The sequence below is a fragment of the Salmo trutta genome, chromosome 36 (assembly GCF_901001165.1).
Source record: "Salmo trutta chromosome 36, fSalTru1.1, whole genome shotgun sequence".
Taxonomy (NCBI): Eukaryota; Metazoa; Chordata; class Actinopteri; order Salmoniformes; family Salmonidae; genus Salmo; species Salmo trutta.
The window spans coordinates 8,790,641-8,810,329 of NC_042992.1; the positions used below are offsets into that span (position 1 = coordinate 8,790,641).

The 19,689-nt window shown below is 45.2% G+C and overlaps 1 protein-coding gene across 2 annotated transcripts; it reads left to right on the forward strand.

Annotated features, from left to right (window-relative positions):
* The first annotated feature begins 4,634 nt into the window (after positions 1 to 4,634).
* Positions 4,635 to 18,028, forward strand: LOC115175340 (cysteine and histidine-rich protein 1). 2 transcript variants are annotated; one of them, XM_029734549.1, is made up of 6 exons: positions 4,635 to 5,818; positions 6,420 to 6,514; positions 6,708 to 6,851; positions 7,815 to 8,035; positions 15,324 to 15,502; positions 15,581 to 18,028. In XM_029734549.1, exons 1-6 carry the CDS (start codon positions 5,519 to 5,521, stop codon positions 15,791 to 15,793), a joined length of 1,152 nt encoding a protein of 383 aa, XP_029590409.1. In that variant the 5' UTR covers positions 4,635 to 5,518; the 3' UTR covers positions 15,794 to 18,028. The 2 variants fall into 2 exon arrangements, with proteins under 2 accessions (XP_029590409.1, XP_029590410.1); XM_029734550.1 differs by having other exon boundaries at positions 4,638 to 5,818; positions 7,815 to 8,026.
* Positions 18,029 to 19,689: the final 1,661 nt, after the last annotated feature.

The following is a 19,689-nucleotide window of genomic DNA, read 5'->3' on the forward strand; positions in this document are numbered from 1 at the left end:
CAGCTGTAGTGGTATCTGAGGAAGGGAGCTTGCAGCTGTAGTGGTATCTGAGGAAGGGAGCTTGCAGCTGTAGTGGTATCTGAGGAAGGGAATTTGCAGCTGTAGTGGTATCTGAGGAAGGGAGCTTGCAGCTGTAGTGGTATCTGAGGAAGGGAGTTTGCAGCTGTAGTGGTGTCTGAGGAAGGGAGCTTGCAGCTGTAGTGGTATCTGAGGAAGGGAGCTTGCAGCTGTAGTGGTATCTGAGGAGGGGAGATTGCAGCTGTAGTGGTATCTGAGGAGGGGAGCTTGCAGCTGTAGTGGTATCTGAGAAAGGGAGCTTGCAGCTGTAGTGGTATCTGAGGAGGGGAGCTTGCAGCTGTAGTGGTATCTGAGGAAGGGAGCTTGCATCTGTAGTGGTATCTGAGGAAGGGAGCTTGCATCTGTAGTGGTATCTGAGGAAGGGAGCTTGCAGCTGTAGTGGTATCTGAGGAAGGGAGCTTGCAGCTGTAGTGGTATCTGAGGAAGGGAGCTTGCAGCTGTAGTGGTATCTGAGGAAGGGAGCTTGCAGCTGTAGTGGTATCTGAGGAAGGGAGCTTGCAGCTGTAGTGGTATCTGAGGAAGGGAATTTGCAGCTGTAGTGGTATCTGAGGAAGGGAGCTTGCAGCTGTAGTGGTATCTGAGGAAGGGAATTTGCAGCTGTAGTGGTATCTGAGGAAGGGAGCTTGCAGCTGTAGTGGTATCTGAGGAAGGGAGTTTGCAGCTGTAGTGGTATCTGAGGAAGGGAGCTTGCAGCTGTAGTGGTATCTGAGGAAGGGAGCTTGCAGCTGTAGTGGTATCTGAGGAGGGGAGCTTGCAGCTGTAGTGGTATCTGAGGAGGGGAGCTTGCAGCTGTAGTGGTATCTGAGAAAGGGAGCTTGCAGCTGTAGTGGTATCTGAGGAGGGGAGCTTGCAGCTGTAGTGGTATCTGAGGAAGGGAGCTTTCATCTGTAGTGGTATCTGAGGAAGGGAGCTTGCATCTGTAGTGGTATCTGAGGAAGGGAGCTTGCAGCTGTAGTGGTATCTGAGGAAGGGAGCTTGCAGCTGTAGTGGTATCTGAGGAAGGGAGCTTGCAGCTGTAGTGGTATCTGAGGAAGGGAGCTTGCAGCTGTAGTGGTATCTGAGGAAGGGAATTTGCAGCTGTAGTGGTATCTGAGGAAGGGAGCTTGCAGCTGTAGTGGTATCTGAGGAGGGGAGCTTGCAGCTGTAGTGGTATCTGAGGAGGGGAGCTTGCAGCTGTAGTGGTATCTGAGAAAGGGAGCTTGCAGCTGTAGTGGTATCTGAGGAGGGGGGCTTGCAGCTGTAGTGGTATCTGAGGAAGGGAGCTTGCATCTGTAGTGGTATCTGAGGAAGGGAGTTTGCAGCTGTAGTGGTATCTGAGGAAGGGAGCTTGCAGCTGTAGTGGTATCTGAGGAAGGGAGTTTGCAGCTGTAGTGGTATCTGAGGAAGGGAGCTTGCAATTGTAGTAGTATCTGAGGAAGGGAGCTTGCAGCTGTAGTGGTATCTGAGGAAGGGAGCTTGCAGCTGTAGTGGTATCTGAGGAAGGGAGCTTGCAGCTGTAGTGGTATCTGAGGAAGGGAGCTTGCAGCTGTAGTGGTATCTGAGGAAGGGAGCTTGCAGCTGTAGTGGTATCTGAGAAAGGGAGCTTGCAGCTGTAGTGGTATCTGAGGAAGGGAGCTTGCAGCTGTAGTGGTATCTGAGGAAACTACAACTGCTAGGTCATAGGTACTCCAGTACTATTTGAGAAGGTCCGGTCACACAAATGTCCTAAAAGGTCTGGATGGAATTTATCAGCGTGGTAACAAAATCCCCACCTCGCAACCCATGCGACCCTAAACTGTTCACACCCCTCTTGTTGGCGGAGAGAAAATGTCGCAGTTTCTACACATTTTGCCATGGGACAGAGATTTTTTTTTGACGTTTTAAGGCAAATTTTCTGCAATGCTAGGCATTCTGCCATGTCTCATGTGTGTTTATATGATACTAGCGGTCGAAGGAGAGGGGGGGTGCGTATTGACCACGTTCTGGGTCCGGATCCGGTCCGTGAGTTGAGTATGGCGGTACTAGGCCAATGTGGGGAAAGTAGTAATGTGATGTCTTGATGATAAACAGTCAATGAAGCCACAACCGAATCCCCAAGACGGTTTTTGGATATGCAGTCTTGGTGATTCAACTATAGCCAGGCTAAGTTATGTTAAGTAAGTTACGTTGTTAAGTTAGTTAGGTTAAGTTGTTAAGTTAGTTAGGTTAAGTTGTTAAGTTAGTTAGGTTAAGTTGTTAAGTAGGTTTTGAAGTAAGTGAAGTTGATTTTGGCGTGGTTCATTGTGATAGGTGATGATGATGATGATGGGTGTCACCAGTGACAGTGTGACTTGTGGATTCACTTCCTGTTTCCTCCTGAGTGTAAAGGGACCTGTTTTTAGTGCACATACGCTGCACATTAATCTTGCATGACGACTAGTGTTCAATCAAATAAAATAAATATGGTCAAGTGCTTCGTTAACAACATGTGTGGACTAACGGGGGAATGCTGACTTACGGGCCGTTCTCAACAATGCAGAGAGAAAGAAAATAGAGAAATAATAGAAAAGTAAAACTCGTAATAATAAAACTAATAATAAATACACAATGAGTAACGATAACTAGGCTCTATACACGGGGTACGAGTACTGAGTCAACATGCAGGGGTACGAGTACTGAGTCGACATGCAGGGGTACGAGTACTGAGTCGATATGCAGGGGTACGAGTACTGAGTCGACATGCAGGGATACGAGTACTGAGTCGATATGCAGGGGTACGAGTACTGAGTCGATATGCAGGGGTACGAGTACTGAGTCGATATGCAGGGGTACGAGTACTGAGTCGATATGCAGGGGTACGAGTACTGAGTCGATATGCAGGGGTACGAGTACTGAGTCGATATGCAGGGGTACGAGTACTGAGTCGATATGCAGGGGTACGAGTACTGAGTCAACATGCAGGGGTACGAGTACTGAGTCGATATGCAGGGGTACGAGTACTGAGTCGATATGCAGGGGTACGAGTACTGAGTCGATATGCAGGGGTACGAGTACTGAGTCAACATGCAGGGGTACGAGTACTGAGTCGATATGCAGGGGTACGAGTACTGAGTCGATATGCAGGGGTACGAGTACTGAGTCGATATGCAGGGGTACGAGTACTGAGTCAACATGCAGGGGTACGAGTACTGAGTCGATATGCAGGGGTATGAGTACTGAGTCGATATGCAGGGGTACGAGTACTGACTCAACATGCAGGGGTACGAGTACTGAGTCGATATGCAGGGGTACAAGTGTAGCCGATGTGAAATGGCTAGTTAGTTAGCGGTGGTGCGCTAATAGCGTTTCAATCAGTGACGTCACTCGCTCTGAGACTTGAAGTAGGGTTTCCCCTTGCGTTGCAAGGGCCGCGGCTTTTGTGGCGCGATGGGTAACGATGCTTCGGTGGGGTGTCAGTTGTTGATGTGTGCAAGGGTCCCTGGTTCGAGCCCGGGTTGGGGCGAAGAGAGGGACGGAACCTACACTGTTACACAAGGTCATTGAGGTAGATATGCAGGAGTACGAGTACTGAGTCGATATGCAGGAGTACGAGTACTGAGTCGATATGCAGGAGTACGAGTACTGAGTCGATATGCAGGGGTACGAGGTCATTGAGGTAGATATGCAGGAGTACGAGTACTGAGTCGATATCCAGGGGTACGAGGTCATTGAGGTAGATATCCAGGGGTACGAGGTCATTGAGTTAGATATCCAGGGGTACGAGGTCATTGAGGTAGATATGCACTTTGAACTAACTATTTAGCAGTCTCATGGCTTGGGGGTAGAAGCTGTTCAGTGTCTTGTTGATTCCAGACTTGGTTCATCGGTTGCTGTTCGGTAGCAGAGAGAAACATCTGACTTGGGTGGCTGGAGTCTTTGACCATTTTTGGGCCTTCCTCTGACACCACCTGGTATAGAGGTCCTGGGTGGCAGGGAGCTTGGCCCCAGTGACTTACGTTAAGGTAGTGACAGCTGTGTGTGTGTGTGTGTGTGTGTGTGTGTGTGTGTAGGAGATTTTGGACTCTGGTCATGACATTTAGCCATATAAGGCATGTCCCTTTGGCCAATCACAGGCTGCGACCCCACCCTGCCTGATCAGATAGCTGACACCAGGCCTCCTCATTACCCCTATCTAACACCACCTTTTGACTGTTTATCTTTTGTGTCAAGACACAAGATAAACAGTTGTGGCAACGTTTTGAGTGACCAGAAAGTGTAATGATAATTATCAACAAGATCACAACACCTGGGTTCTGCTGCTATGACCCAATGTTTTAGTCTATTACACAATTTGACAAATGAAGGATAGATAGGCCTATTGTTGTTACATTTTGTTGGCTATCAATTGTGCAGGGGCAACCAGGGTTTCAGGTAACATGATCTGTCAGGTTAAGTCTGGCTGTGTCTAGGCAGGTGATGCCCTTCAGGTGAGGTGACGTGCTCCATTTTGTCGCATATCGGGTTTTGATCACCTTTCAAGTCCTAAATTCTACCCGGTCCCCCACACGCACCCTGCAGACAGCAACCGCGCATGCGCACCCACATAACTGTTTAAATACCCCCCAAGTCATCTGCTATTAAAAAAAAACAACTAAAAAACCATTCCACTGTTAGTCAATCTGCGACGCAGCGCAGGGACTGTCAAGGGAGGCCATAACAGCAGCTGGCAAAAAATATTGACAGTTTATCAAGCAACGAAACTCGGGATTTGCTGTTTTTGTGACCATAGCCGAGTAACACCGGTTAGGATTGGAAGGTGCAGCCGAGCTAGGGTGTAGTGAAGTCGGGGAGAGGAGGAGGGGACGGTCCGGACAGGAGAAAAACAAAGATGTCTGCGTAGTTTAAACTAGGCAAATCCTAGCGAACTGTCTGAACATCTCACATTTTTCTAAAACTGACACGTCCAAGAGTTCCAGTGGATAGCGAGCTGACACCGGGGAAATAACGTTTACCGAGCTGCCGAACCGGGCCGTTATGAACGGCCGCTCATGCGCTGTCACGGCAAATAACTGCGACTTGACAACACAAAAAACATCTGTGACGGGTTGTTTTGTTCTAGCTAGACAAGGGCGAGGACTGGACTGTTTTGTGAGCTTGTTAGCTATAGCATGTAGCTAGCTGAATATATTCGTTAAACTGCCAGTCAACAGCGCTACATTTATACCAAAACGACCGTCAAATAACTATTTTTTTTTTGTTTGTTGTTAATTTCTATAACGTTAGGCGAACGTTCGTTTGTTCAATTCAAAACGTATTGCGCAACATTGCTTAATAAAAAACTAGCTAGCTAGCTAACGTGTATTCCAGCTCTGACCGTTAGCTGTCCTGGCTTTCCCTCGCCTAGCCTGTGTAGCTACATCTACCAGCTAGCTCACATTTTGGCTACAGGTCGCTAGATTACGCCTGACAAACACCATCACCACCACTACCACCACCACCCACCATGTCCTCGATGGAAGAGCGTGGTGAGGTGGGCGTCGCGGCTGCTCCAGGCTCCTCAGGCGGCCTCGGGGTTGGGGCGGTGGGGGCAGCCCTGGAGACAGTGGTCGGTGGGCCATCAATGCAAGAGGAGGTGGGCTTCCGAAGAGGAGAGGGACTCGGGCCCGAGTCGGACCCGGACGAGCCGCCGCCCAAGAAGCGGATGAGACTGCCGGAGGGAGAGTCGGGAAAGCTGGAAGAGAGGCTGTATTCAGTGCTGTGCTGCACGGTGTGTTTAGACCTGCCCAAAGCCTCCGTTTATCAGGTAAATGCTGTTAAACACACCTGTCCTGGCCTACCAACTCTGGCCCACTTGTCAATATTAGCCAGCTAGCTAACTTCGTACTAAATAGACACAACTAACATGTTTATTTAGCTTCAAAGGCTAGGAATATCAGGCATGAAGTAGGGGTTGAGGAAAATCTGTAAGCCTACTGATCAGCACCTGTCGTGGGCTGTAACGTTAGCTAGATGGGTGAAGAGAGGATGTTGGGCCCAGGGATGCAGGCTAGCCGCTAGCTCAGTAGTTAACGTGTTCAGAAGGGTTAGCCAGTGCTCAGCGCTGGGCAGAGAAATTATGACCTATAAATAATATCGGTAGCCAGTGTTTAGCGCTGCGAAAGAGATTATCTATAAATCCTCAGGATGTAGGTATCCAAAATGGCACCTCAGCCTTTTTTTTTTTTTCTATTCAGATTTGCCAACAAGACATGAACACCTGCAGATGTCTGTTCTGCACATTGGTTATCCCAGGCTGATCCCCTAGGAAATAGGAAAGCCCCAAGATGTCCCCTTACACAGAGTGAACTGCTCTCCTCTCTTACCCAGTTTACGCCTACAATAACCCTTCCTGCTCTGCTCTACAGTGCACCAACGGTCACCTGATGTGTGCTGGCTGTTTCATCCACCTGCTGGCTGACTCTCGTCTGAAAGAGGAACAGGCCACTTGTCCTAACTGCAGGTCTGTACACGCACGCACACACAGTTTACAAACGCACTTGAATTGACTGAGTGAGTAAGTGATATATGTAAAATCTTTTAAATTGTTGCATGGTGCGTTTTTATATTTTTGTTCAGTATATAATTGGTTGATTGAGTGTGCTCTCTCTCTCTCCCTCTCCCTCTCTCTCTGTCTCTCTCCCTCTCCCCCCCAGGTGTGAGATCACCAAGTCTCTGTGTTGTAGGAACCTGGCTGTAGAGAAGGCAGTGAGTGAGCTGCCCACAGACTGTCCCTTCTGTCTCAAACAGTTCCCTCGCTCCAGCCTAGAGAGGCACCAGAAAGAGGAGTGCCAAGACAGGTACACACCTCATTGGTACACACACCCCCCCCCCCCCCCCCCCACACACACACACACACACACACACACACACACACACACACACACTAGTGCTGAGCGATTAGTGTTTTGAGGTCGTTTTGGTTCTATAATTTTTTTTAAACATTAAATGCATTATGTGGGTTGAATGATGTAACGACATAATAAAACAGTGAATGAAAGTCCTATGATGGTAGTGACTGTCCATTACTGTTTATCACTTAGTAACCATAATTTATTCACATTACAAGCTGCTGCCTATGCTGTCTGACAAAATCACTATTTTAGTAGTTATTCAGAGTAAATAAGGCATACTTTTATGACTGCTGAATACCACCAACTATCAATCATTTAGATCATGTATTTTCAGGTAGAGATACCTGGTGAAGCAACAGTTGCTCTCTATCAACTGACGATTGCTCAGTCTTCTGTCTATTCTGTAGCAGGTGTAAAAAAAAATAAAAAATAAAAACAGACCGGAGAAATAGGTGCTCAATGGATTATGGTCATTGTAGTTAATTACCACGTTTTATTCGTTAAGCTATGTATAATATTGGCCTGTTAGAAACTACAACTTCCTACTACATCTCACAGTTCAGGCTGGATCTGATTTTATCTCTAGAGAAACTGTGCAATATGTGCATTGAGCTCACAGGAAAAAAAATGAACAAAATGTAATTAAAATAATTCAACAGACGTCGGTCAATTACTTGTTAAAAAGAGAAATAACCGATATTTTAGTTAATCGCTCAGCAATAACACACCCGATCAGACAACACCTGCAAATGACAGAACCAGCTGAAATTATACAGCTGGTCCCAAGTCACTTCTTACCCCTCCCCCTTGGCCCTGACCCCTCCGTGTTAGCAGATCTGTAGGGTGATGGCTTTAATCGATGCACTACCATGATTGGCCCTAAACTCCCACTTCCTGATGTGTTGCCAGGGTGACGCAGTGTAAGTATAAGCGGATTGGCTGCCCATGGAAGGGACCGTTCCACGAGCTACCGGCCCACGAGGAGGAGTGCTGCCATCCCACCAAGACTGGCACAGAGCTGATGGGCATCCTGGGGGAGATGGACCAGAGCCACAGCAGAGAACTAACCCTTTACAACTCTATATTCTCCCTGCTCTGTTATGAGAAGATAGGCTTCACAGGTAGGCTAGGTACACACTGTCTCACACAGTACCTTACTTTCACACTGTCAAATCAAATTACATTTATTTATAAAGCCCATTTTACATCAGCAGATATCTCAAAGTGCTGTACAGAAACCCAGCCTAAAACCACAAACAGCAAGCAATGCAGGTGTAGAAGCACGGTGGCTAGGAAAAACTCCCTAGAAAGGCCAAACCCTAGGAAGAAACCTAGAGAGGAACCAGGCTCTGAGGGGTGGACAGACCTCTTCTGGCTGTACCGGGTGGAGATTATAACAGTACATGGCCATTAAGGCCAGATCATTCTTCAAGATGATAAAATGTTTATAGATGACAACTGAACAGCAGGTCCTAGAAAACGTTGCACATCTGGTGAACAGGTCACGGGTTCCATAGCTGCAGGCAAAACAGTTAAAACTGAAGCAACAGCACGACCAGGTGGACTGGTGACAACCACAAGTCATCAGGCCAGGTAGTCCTGAGGTATGGTCCTAGGGCTCAGGTCCTCCTCCGAGAGAAAGATGGGAGAATTAGAGGGAGCATACTTAAGATCATACAGGATACCAGCATTTCACCAGCTATTACAGACTGACCCTAGCCCCCCGGCACATAAACTATTACAGCATAGATACTGGAGGCTAAGATGGACGGACGGGGGTGGACTGACGATAACCCCGGACAATAAGATGGTGGACTGACGATAACCCCGGACAGTAAGATGGTGGTCTGACGATAACCCCGGACAATAAGATGGTGGACTGACGATAACCCCGGACAGTAAGATGGTGGTCTGACGATAAACCCGGACAGTAAGATGGTGGACTGACGATAACCCCGGACAATAAGATGGTGGACTGACGATAACCCCGGACAGTAAGATGGTGGACTGACGATAACCCCGGACAATAAGATGGTGGTCTGACGATAACCCCACATGGCCAACCAGACAGGATATAACCCCACCCACTTTGCCAAAGCACAGCCACCACACGACTAGAGGGATATCAACAGACCACCATCTTACTACCCTGAGGCAAGGCTGAGTATAACCCATGAAGATCTCCTCCACCGCATGAGTCCGACGGGGCGCAAGACCGGACAGGAAGATCATGTCAGTGACTCAACACACATGTTGAGTATAGCGAGAAGAGCCTTGCATGATGTGACGCAGCCCTTTTATGGTACGGCATGAGAGAGCAGCAGTAAGCCAGTGACTCAGCCCCTGTAATAGGGTCAGAGGCAGAAAATCCCAGTGGAGAGAGGGGAACTGGCCAGGCAGAGACAGCAAGGGCGGTTCGTCGCTCAAGTGCCTTGCCGTTCACCTTCGCACCCCTGGGCCAGACTACACTCAATCATAGGACCTACTGAAGAGATGAGTCTTCAGTAAAGACTTAAAGGTCTCTCACATGGTAGGCAGACCATTCCATAAAAATGGAGCTCTATAGGAGAGCCCTGCCTCCAGCTGTTTGCTTAGAAATTCTAGGGACAATTAGGAGGCCTGCATCTTGTGACCGTAGCGTACGTGTAGGTATGTACGGCAGGACCAAATCGGAAAGATGGGTAGGAGCAAGTCCGTGTAATGCTTTGTAGGTTAGCAGTAAAACCAATTTTTATTTTTTTTATTTTTTATTTTTTAACAGACCTAGCCTTAACAGGAAGCCAGTGTAGAGAGACTAGCATTGGAGTAATATAAAATGTTTTGGGTTCTAGTCAAGATTCTAGCAGCTAACTGAAGTTTATTTAATGCTTTATCCGGGAAGCTGGAAAGTAGAGCATCGCAGTAGTCCAATCTAGAAGTGACAAAAGCATGGATTCGCTTTTCTACATAATTATTATTTTTTTTACAGATAGTTTAATGTTTTTGCAATGTTATGAAGATGAGGGGAGCTATCCTTGAAATATTCTTGATATGTTTGTCAAAAGAGATCAGGGTCCGGAGTAATGCCGAGGTCCTTTATTTGAGACGACTGTACATCCATCCAGATTACTTGTCAGATCCAACAGCAGATCTCTCTTGGGACCGGGAACTAGCATCTCTGTTTTTGTCAGAGTTTAAAAGTAAGACATTTGCCGCCATTCCACTTCCTTATGTCTGAAACACAGGCTTCCAGGGTAGGCAATTTTGGAGCTTCACCATGTTTCATCTGTGTGTCATCCGCATAGCAGTGGAAGTTGATATTGTCTCTCCGAATGACATCACCAGGAGGTAGAATATATAGTGAAAACAATAGTGGTCCTAAAACGGAACTTACAATTGATTTGTCAGAGGACAAACCATCCACAGAGACAAAATGATATCGTTCTGACAAATAAACTCTAAACCAAGTAAAAACTTGTCTGTGCAGACCAATTTAGGGTTTCCAATCTCTCCAAAAGAATGTGGTGATCGATGGTGTCAGGTGGTGTTAAGCTCTAGAAGCACCAGGACCGATGCCGAGCCTTGGTCTGGCCTCCCGTATTTTCTAATCTTCCAGGATTATGAGGAAAAACATTTAGATCCAGAATGTTTAATCCACGGGACAAAACTAGACCCAGGGTATGACTGTGGCAATGCGTAGGTCTGGGCACATGTTAGACACAACCCACTGAGTCCATGATGGCTCCGAAAACCTTTTTGGAGTGGGTCTGTGTCACCAAAAAACTTGAATATTATCTGCCCTGACTACAAGGTTCAGGGAGCTCAGTAAGGAACACTGTATATGGCTCAGGAGGCCTGTTAACAGTGGCTATAAAGGAGGCTGTGATACACGCAGTACCTGACTTCCACAGTACCTGACTTCCACAGTACTCATACACACACAGTACCTGACTTCCACAGTATGTACTCATACACACACACAGTACCTGACTTCCACAGTACACACTCATATATACACACACACACACACACACACACACACACACACACACACACACAGTACCTGACTTCCACAGTACACACTCATATATACACACACACACACACACACACACACACACACACAGTACCTGACTTCCACAGTACACACTCATACACACACACAGTACCTGACTTCCACAGTACTCATACACATACACACACACAGTACCTGACTTCCACAGTACACACTCATATATATACACACACACACACACACACACACACACACACACACACACACACACAGTACCTGACTTCCACAGTACACACTCATACACACACGCAGTACCTGACTTCCACAGTATATACTCATACACACACACACACTGACTTCCACAGTACTCATACACACACACACACACACACACTGACTTCCACAGTACTCATACACACACACACACACACACAGTACCTGACTTCCACAGTACTCATACACACACACACACTGACTTCCACAGTACTCATACACACACACACACACACACAGTACCTGACTTCCACAGTACTCATACACACACACACACACAGTACCTGACTTCCACAGTACACACACACACACACACAGTACCTGACTTCCACAGTACACACACACACACACACACACAGTACCTGACTTCCACAGTACACACACACACACACACACACAGTACCTGACTTCCACAGTACACACACACACACACACACACAGTACCTGACTTCCACAGTACACACACACACACACACACAGTACCTGACTTCCACAGTACACACACACACACACACACACAGTACCTGACTTCCACAGTACACACACACACACACACACAGTACCTGACTTCCACAGTACACACACACACACACACACACAATACCTGACTTCCACAGTACACACTCATACACACACACACACACACACAATACCTGATTTCCACAGTACACACTCATACACACACACACACACAATACCTGACTTCCACAGTACACACTCATACACACACACACACAGTACCTGACTTCCACAGTACACACTCATACACACACAATACCTGACTTCCACAGTACACACTCATACACACGCAGTACCTGACTTCCACAGTACACACACGCAGTACCTGACTTCCACAGTATATACACACACACACACACGCAGTACCTGACTTCCACAGTTAGGTCTGTTGCGGTCACGAAATTTCATCAGCCAGTGATTGTCAAGCAAATAACTGTCAGTCTCACGGTAAATGACCGTTTAATTAACATCAACACATTTAGCATCTAGCTTCTACACACCGATGCAGACCTTTAAAACATCTACATTTTAAAAAGTCTAATAAACCCATGTAATATAGTCTACCTACACCTTCACAATAAATCCATGTAATATAGTCTACACCATCACAATAAATCCATGTAATATAGTCTGTCTACACCATCACAATAAATCCATGTAATATAGTCTACCTACACCTTCACAATAAATCCATGTAATATAGCCTACACCTTCACAATAAATCCATGTAATATAATCTACACCTTCACAATAAATCCATGTAATATAGTCTACCTACACCATCACAATAAATCCATGTAATATAGTCTACACCTTCACAATAAATCCATGTAATATAGTCTACCTACACCTTCACAATAAATCCATGTAATATAGTCTACACCTTCACAATAAATCCATGTAATATAGTCTACCTACACCTTCACAATAAATCCATGTAATATAGTCTGTCTACACCTTCACAATAAATCCATGTAATATAGTCTGTCTACACCATCACAATAAATCCATGTAATATAGTCTACACCATCACAATAAATCCATGTAATATAGTCTACACCTTCACAATAAATCCATGTAATATAGCCTACACCTTCACAATAAATCCATGTAATAGTCTACACCATCACAATAAATCCATGTAATATAGTCTACACCATCACAATAAATCCATGTAATATAGTCTACCTACACCTTCACAATAAATCCATGTAATATAGTCTACACCTTCACAATAAATCCATGTAATATAGTCTGTCTACACCTTCACAATAAATCCATGTAATATAGTCTACACCTTCACAATAAATCCATGTAATATAGTCTACACCTTCACAATAAATCCATGTAATATAGTCTGTCTACACCTTCACAATAAATCCATGTAATATAGTCTACACCTTCACAATAAATCCATGTAATATAGTCTGTCTACACCTTCACAATAAATCCATGTAATATAGTCTGTCTACACCTTCACAATAAATCCATGTAATATAGTCTACCTACACCTTCACAATAAATCCATGTAATATAGTCTACCTTCACAATAAATCCATGTAATATAGTCTACACCTTCACAATAAATCCATGTAATATAGTCTACCTACACCTTCACAATAAATCCATGTAATATAGTCTACACCTCCACAATAAATCCATGTAATATAGTCTACCTACACCTCCACAATAAATCCATGTAATATAGTCTGTCTACACCTTCACAATAAATCCATGTAATATAGCCTACACCTTCACAATAAATCCATGTAATATAGCCTACATCTTCACAATACATCCATGTAATATAGCCTACACCTTCACAATAAATCCATGTAATATAGCCTACACCTTCACAATAAATCCATGTAATATAGTCTACACCTTCACAATACATCCATGTAATATAGTCTACACCTTCACAATACATCCATGTAATATAGTCTGTCTACACCTTCACAATAAATCCATGTAATATAGTCTACCTACACCTTCACAATAAATCCATGTAATATAGTCTACCTACACCTTCACAATACATCCATGTAATATAATCTACACCTTCACAATACATCCATTATTTATTTTAGACAGGTCTAAAGAAACATGTAGTATATTTCAGAAGAACAGAATAGGATACTCTAAGTTGTCCTGATCTGGCTATGCCAAATGGCTGTGGGCTACACTAGTTCATTTAGCAGACAAGATTTGCTTAGAATTCTGTGGCATTATTTTATGAAGAATTACATTTTGAAAAAAAGCTGAAGAAAATAGAAATATTTTCTCCTTACGATTTGAGGAAGTGCGCACATGCGGCTATTCTGTGTTGAGCGGTTAACAAAGAGAGAGGTCCTCCTATATGCTTAATTTAGAGTTATTAATGTAACTTTAGTTGTTCTATAAACGTTGGGCTATATGTTTAGATTTATTAATACATTGTAAGGCTGCATGACGTGACTAATGAAAAAAGTTGCTTGAAAGGCACGAGCTCTGCTTTTCTTTTTGTTGTGCAGGCTGTACACACTTCATCAGTCTCTCATTCACAATTTGACAAGCACTTGATAATGCCTTGAATTTCACGGCGGCATCCCCTTTTGCGGCCAGTCCCGTTGTACCCTCGGCCCGGAGTGCTGCATTGTGCTATTTCTCCCTGAGAAACTCGCGTGCTGCTTATGTATGCCAGTTAGGCTCTAAACCCCTTGTAAAGTGGATTAATGTGCTTAATTTTAAGAAGTTATTTGGTCACTTTAGTTGTGATACAAACCTTATCAAAACATATAGGCCTATGGGCTAGGCTACATGAGGTGTGGCACTATGATTTGAAAAATGTGCAAAAAAAAGGCAGTTTCTTACGCTGGGCATCATTCACAAGTGATAGGCTAATGTTGTCACCCATCACACTATTCTTGATTGAATCTTGTCTTTTACTAAATAATATATGTGTGACATTTGTTATGATTTAAAACGGACCATTATCATGCACCTGTCTGGAGACTGGGGCAGCGTGAAAAAATACATGTCATCTATGCACTTAAACAGTGAGTGGAGGAAGCTTTTCCCGTGGTTCATTTTCATGCCGGTCAGGTAGGCTATGCTCCTGTTGTACAGAGAAGCAATGTGCTTAATATTAGGAAAGTTGAGAAATAAATATAGTAAGCTGATGGGATCCTCCTCTTTTTAATAGAGGCCATCACTCTGTTTTCTCATGCAATTGCACAGCCTATAGAAATGTTGTGCAACATGAGCTCATGGGCTCTCATGAAGTGTTTGATTAGATTTTCGATCAGATTTGCATTGATGTCAGAGTGATTAGAGGGCCAATAGAGTGCTGAGTACCAGACAGTTAGTGAGTTTGGTAGGTTACTAGTGACCCGCAGCAGCATCAGAGCTTGTAGAAGACTAGTTACCGTGACTAAACGGTCACGTGGAATTTGACTGCCTTCATGACTCGTGACCGCCGGTGTGGCGGTAATACGGTCACCGTAACAACCCTATCCGCAGTACACACTGTCATTCACACACAATCTGACTTCCAGGACAATAATTTAAATCTGGCTCAAAGGACCAGTCTCACACACACACAGAAAACATGCATCTTTCAAATGTCCTCCCCCTCTCTCTCCCCTGTCCAGAGGTCCAGTTCAGGCCGTACCGGACAGATGACTTCATAACCCGTCTGTACTATGAAAGTCCTCGTTTCACCGTGTTGAACCAGACCTGGGTACTGAAGGCCAGAGTCAACGACTCAGAACGCAACCCTAACCTCTCCTGCAAACGCACCCTCTCCTTCCAACTCATCCTCAAGAGCAAGGTACACACACACACACACACACACACACGGTCGCTCTCGCTCACTCGCTCTCTCTAACGTTCATCCTCCTCCTTCTAGGTGAACTCGGCTATAGAGTGTTCCTTCCTGCTGTTGAAAGGTCCGTACGATGACGTGAGGATCAAGCCTGTGATTCACCATCATGCGTTCAGCAACGACACCAACGAGACAGACTACGTCCCCCTGCCCATCACCGACTCTGTGGAGTGTAACAAACTACTGGCCGCTAAGAACATCAACCTACGACTCTTCATCTTCCAGATCCAGAAGTAGACAGAAGAGGAGGAGGAGGAGGAGGACCGAGAGAGACGTGTAGAGGACTTGAGGGAGAGAGAAGTTTGAGATTAAAGTGAGACACCACTGATACCTCTTTACACACACACACACACACACACACACACACACACACACACACACACACACACACACACAGCCCACTGGACCACATATTGAGAGAGTTAGGGAACCCCACCATTTCAGGTGCTGCTTTTAGTGTTGCTTTGGAGACCGGATGGTGTTGCTAGGGGAATTCATCTGTATGGACTGAGGAAGTTGTTACTATAAGGGTGTTAGGGGAGAGGGGGTTGTCACTATGGAGACCGGATGGTGTTGCTAGGGGAATTCATCTGTATGGACTGAGGAAGTTGTTACTATGGGGGTGTTAGGGGAGAGGGGGTTGTCACTATGGAGACCGGATGGTGTTGCTAGGGGAATTCATCTGTATGGACTGAGGAAGTTGTTACTATAAGGGTGTTAGGGGAGAGGGGGTTGTCGCTATGGAGACAGGATGGTGTACCTGTTGAGTCTGTCTGACCTTTGACCCCAGAGCCAAAGGTAGCTCATACCCACCAAAGCAGGATGAACCATACGTGTGTGTGTGGTACGATACTCTGAGTAAATGTGTGTGCGTATGTGTTCCAAAGATGTGAATGTGACCAGTCTGTTGACCAGTCAGCTAGTCTGTCCTATAGAATGGAAGGGTGGGTTACCTGTATATATACACTGACCTGCTCCTAGTCTGTTTGATTAGGAGAGCCATCCATTTTGTTCTGAGACCAACCCAAAGCAGAGCCAAGATGGCAGTGTTTTGCATGCTCCTTTTAGTTAGTCCTTCAAAAATGAGTTGTGATTTATATATTTAACCTCAAAAGTTAACTTATACCTTTTTTTTATTTCTTTTTAACCCTGAATATTTAAATTCCTTTGAACTTAGCCTTTTTTTTAGTTTGGTATTAGTGTGGCTGTGCGCTTGCGTGTGTGTGTGTGCACGGCGTTGCTCGCGTGCGTTTGTGTGTTGAGACAGATACATTTAGGGCCCTAGTGATCACATCCCTATAAACAGATACTTGCATGGCCACACACACACACACACACAATCGACAGACCTCTTAGGCCTGTTCAGAAACAAACATCTGTGTATGTATGTGTGTGTGTGTGGACTTCCGCTCTGGTTGGGCCGTGCTAGAACCGGAGAACCCAGAACCCAGAACCGGACCTGAAAGGGAACCCCAGCTAGTGTGACAGACTGGGTTTGAATCCGGTTTGTCTGCGTGCCACAAGACCGTGTTAGTACTCTAAGCTAAAGCCTAGGGCATTATCTTGGGCAGGTGCCCCTGTAGTAGGGTGGTTCCCCTCAGGAAGCCGGAAAAGAGAACCTGAACGGTCCACAGGGTCAGCCCTGTTTCACAGGACTAAGGGCTCGATTCTATCAGATCCGATTTAACCAACATCTGCAGAGTGGTTGTTTTGGCAGTCAAATCCACAAGTAAAGCCGGACATTCCCATTGGCTGCACGACGTCACATTAACAGAAATCCCATGCATCCTTGTTTACAAGTTCAACACTGGAATGTGAGATGTAATTTACACCTCGATTTAGAGATGAAAGAAATCGTCCTTTTAGTTAAATGATTTTTTTCAATTTGAGCATAAATATTTCTATATAGCCTACACGTTCTCGTTGTGAACTTCTGCAGCGAGCGAGGCAGGTGTGGTTTCCGGACAATGATCACAAGAGCAGCTGCTCAGTGATTTTAATTTTATTTTAATTTTTTTTTGATGGCTCAAACTAAGTTCCACCGCCAAAACATCCGCTATGTTGGTGTCTTCTATCGCCGGGTAACTCATGATCTGATTGTATCTAGCTCAGGACTCTGGTTTTAAATGGGGAGAATCCTGGATGGACCTTTTGACTCTGGGAACTGGAAATGTGTGTGTGGGGTGGGGGGGGGGGGTGTCTGCGTTACTATGGTGACATGTTTAGAGTGTTAGAGTTACTTGAATGATGCTGAGATGACGATGTTACTAAAAAGTAGAATCTACTGTGATAGCTCTGTCTCTCCTCCTGACCTATTTAGGTTGAGTATTTCTATAGATCTGACTCCTCCAGGCCTATCTAGGTCTTGTATTTCTGTGTTTTAATGCTTTTCGTCTCTATGCCAATAGACTCACTGACTCATCTCACTATGGCTGTACATGTGCCTTTTATTAAAGATCATGGAAACTGAAATGTGTGTGTGTGTGTGTGGCGCGGGCATGAGAGAGCGTGACGACACCACATTAAGGTGTCCTGTCAAATCGGCCATATCAATTTAATCTGCTCAAACACGTCAATACATAATCTATAGTAATTTCATATCCGTACAAAACTCAACTGGAGTATATAAATGATGCTGTACAGCACCTCTGATTATACAGTGCCTTCAGAAGGTATTCAGACCCCTTCATTCCTTTTTACGTTATAGCCTTATTCTAAAATGGTTAAAATAGTCCCCCCCCCCCCCCCCCCCATCAATCTACACACAATACCCCATCGACATCACAATGCCAAAGTAAAAATTGTTTTTTATACATTTTTGCGCATTAAAAAAAATAAAACACTATCACATTTACATAAGTATTTAGACCATTTACTCTGTACTTTGTTGAAGCACCTTTTGGCAGCGATTACACCCTTGAGTCTTATTGGATATGACGCTACAAGCTTGGCACACCTGTATTTAGGGAGTTTTTCCCCATTCTTCTCTGCAGATCCTCTCAAACTCTGTCAGATTGGATGGGGAGCGTCGCTGCACAGCTATTTTCAGGTCTCTCCAGAGATGTTTGATCGGGTTCAAGTTCGGGCTCTGGCTGGGTCGATGTTCTGTTGGAAGGTGACCCTTCGCCCCAGTCTGAGGTCCTGAGCGCTCTGGAGCAGGTTTTCATCAAGGATCTTTCTGTACTTTCTCTGTTCGTCTTTCCCTCGATCCTGACTGGTCTCCCAGTCCCTGTTTCTGAAAAACATCCCCACAGCATGATGCTGCCACCACCATGCTTCACTGTAGAAATGGTGCCATGTTTCCTGCAGATGTGACGCTTGGCATTCAGGCCAAAGAGTTCAATCTTGGTTTCATCAGACCAGAGAATCTTGTTTCTCATTGTCAGAGTCCTTCAGGTGCCTTTTGGGGAAAACTCCAAGCGGGCTGTCATGCCTTTTAATGAGGAGTGGCTTCCGTCTGGCCACTCTACCATAAAGGCCTTATTGGAGTGCTGCAGAGATGGTTGTCCTTCTGGAAGGTTCTCCCATCTCCACAGAGGAACTCTGGAGCTCTGTCAGAGTGACCATCCGGTTCTTGGTCACCTCTGTCCAAGGCCCTTCTCCCCGATTTGCTCAGTTTGGCTGGGCAGCCAGCTCTAGGAAGAGTCTTGGTGGTTCCAAACTTCTTTCATTTAAGAATGATGGAGGCCCCTGTGTTCTTGGGGACCTTTAATAATGAAGACATTTGTTGGTACCCTTCCCCAGATCTGTGCCTCGACACAATCCTGTCTCAGAGCTCTACGGACAGTTCCTTCGACCTCATGGCTTGGTTTTTGCTCTGACACGCACTGTCAACTGTGGGACCTTATATGGACAGGTGTGTGGCTTTCCAAATCATGTCCAATCAATTGAATTTACTTCAGATGGACTCCAAGTTGTAGAAACATCTCAAGGATGATCATTGGAAACAGGATGCACCTGAGCTCAATTTCAAGTCTCATAGCAAAAGGTCTGAATACTTATGTAAATAAGGTATTTCTGTTTTCAAGAATTTGTAAAACAATCTAAAAACCGGTTTTCGCTTTGTCATTATGGGGTATGGTGTGTAGATTGAGAATGTTTTGTTTAATCCATTTGAGAATAAGGCTGTAACG

Bases quoted from the DNA above. Each gene is read 5' to 3' on its own strand.
- LOC115175340 (XM_029734549.1), top strand. From the start codon at position 5,519: ATGTCCTCGATGGAAGAGCGTGGTGAGGTGGGCGTCGCGGCTGCTCCA. The intron at 6,852-7,814 runs GTACACACCTCA...ATGTGTTGCCAG, and splicing joins AAAGAGGAGTGCCAAGACAG to GGTGACGCAGTGTAAGTATA. The intron at 8,036-15,323 runs GTACACACTGTC...TCCCCTGTCCAG, and splicing joins AGGCTTCACAGGTAGGCTAG to AGGTCCAGTTCAGGCCGTAC.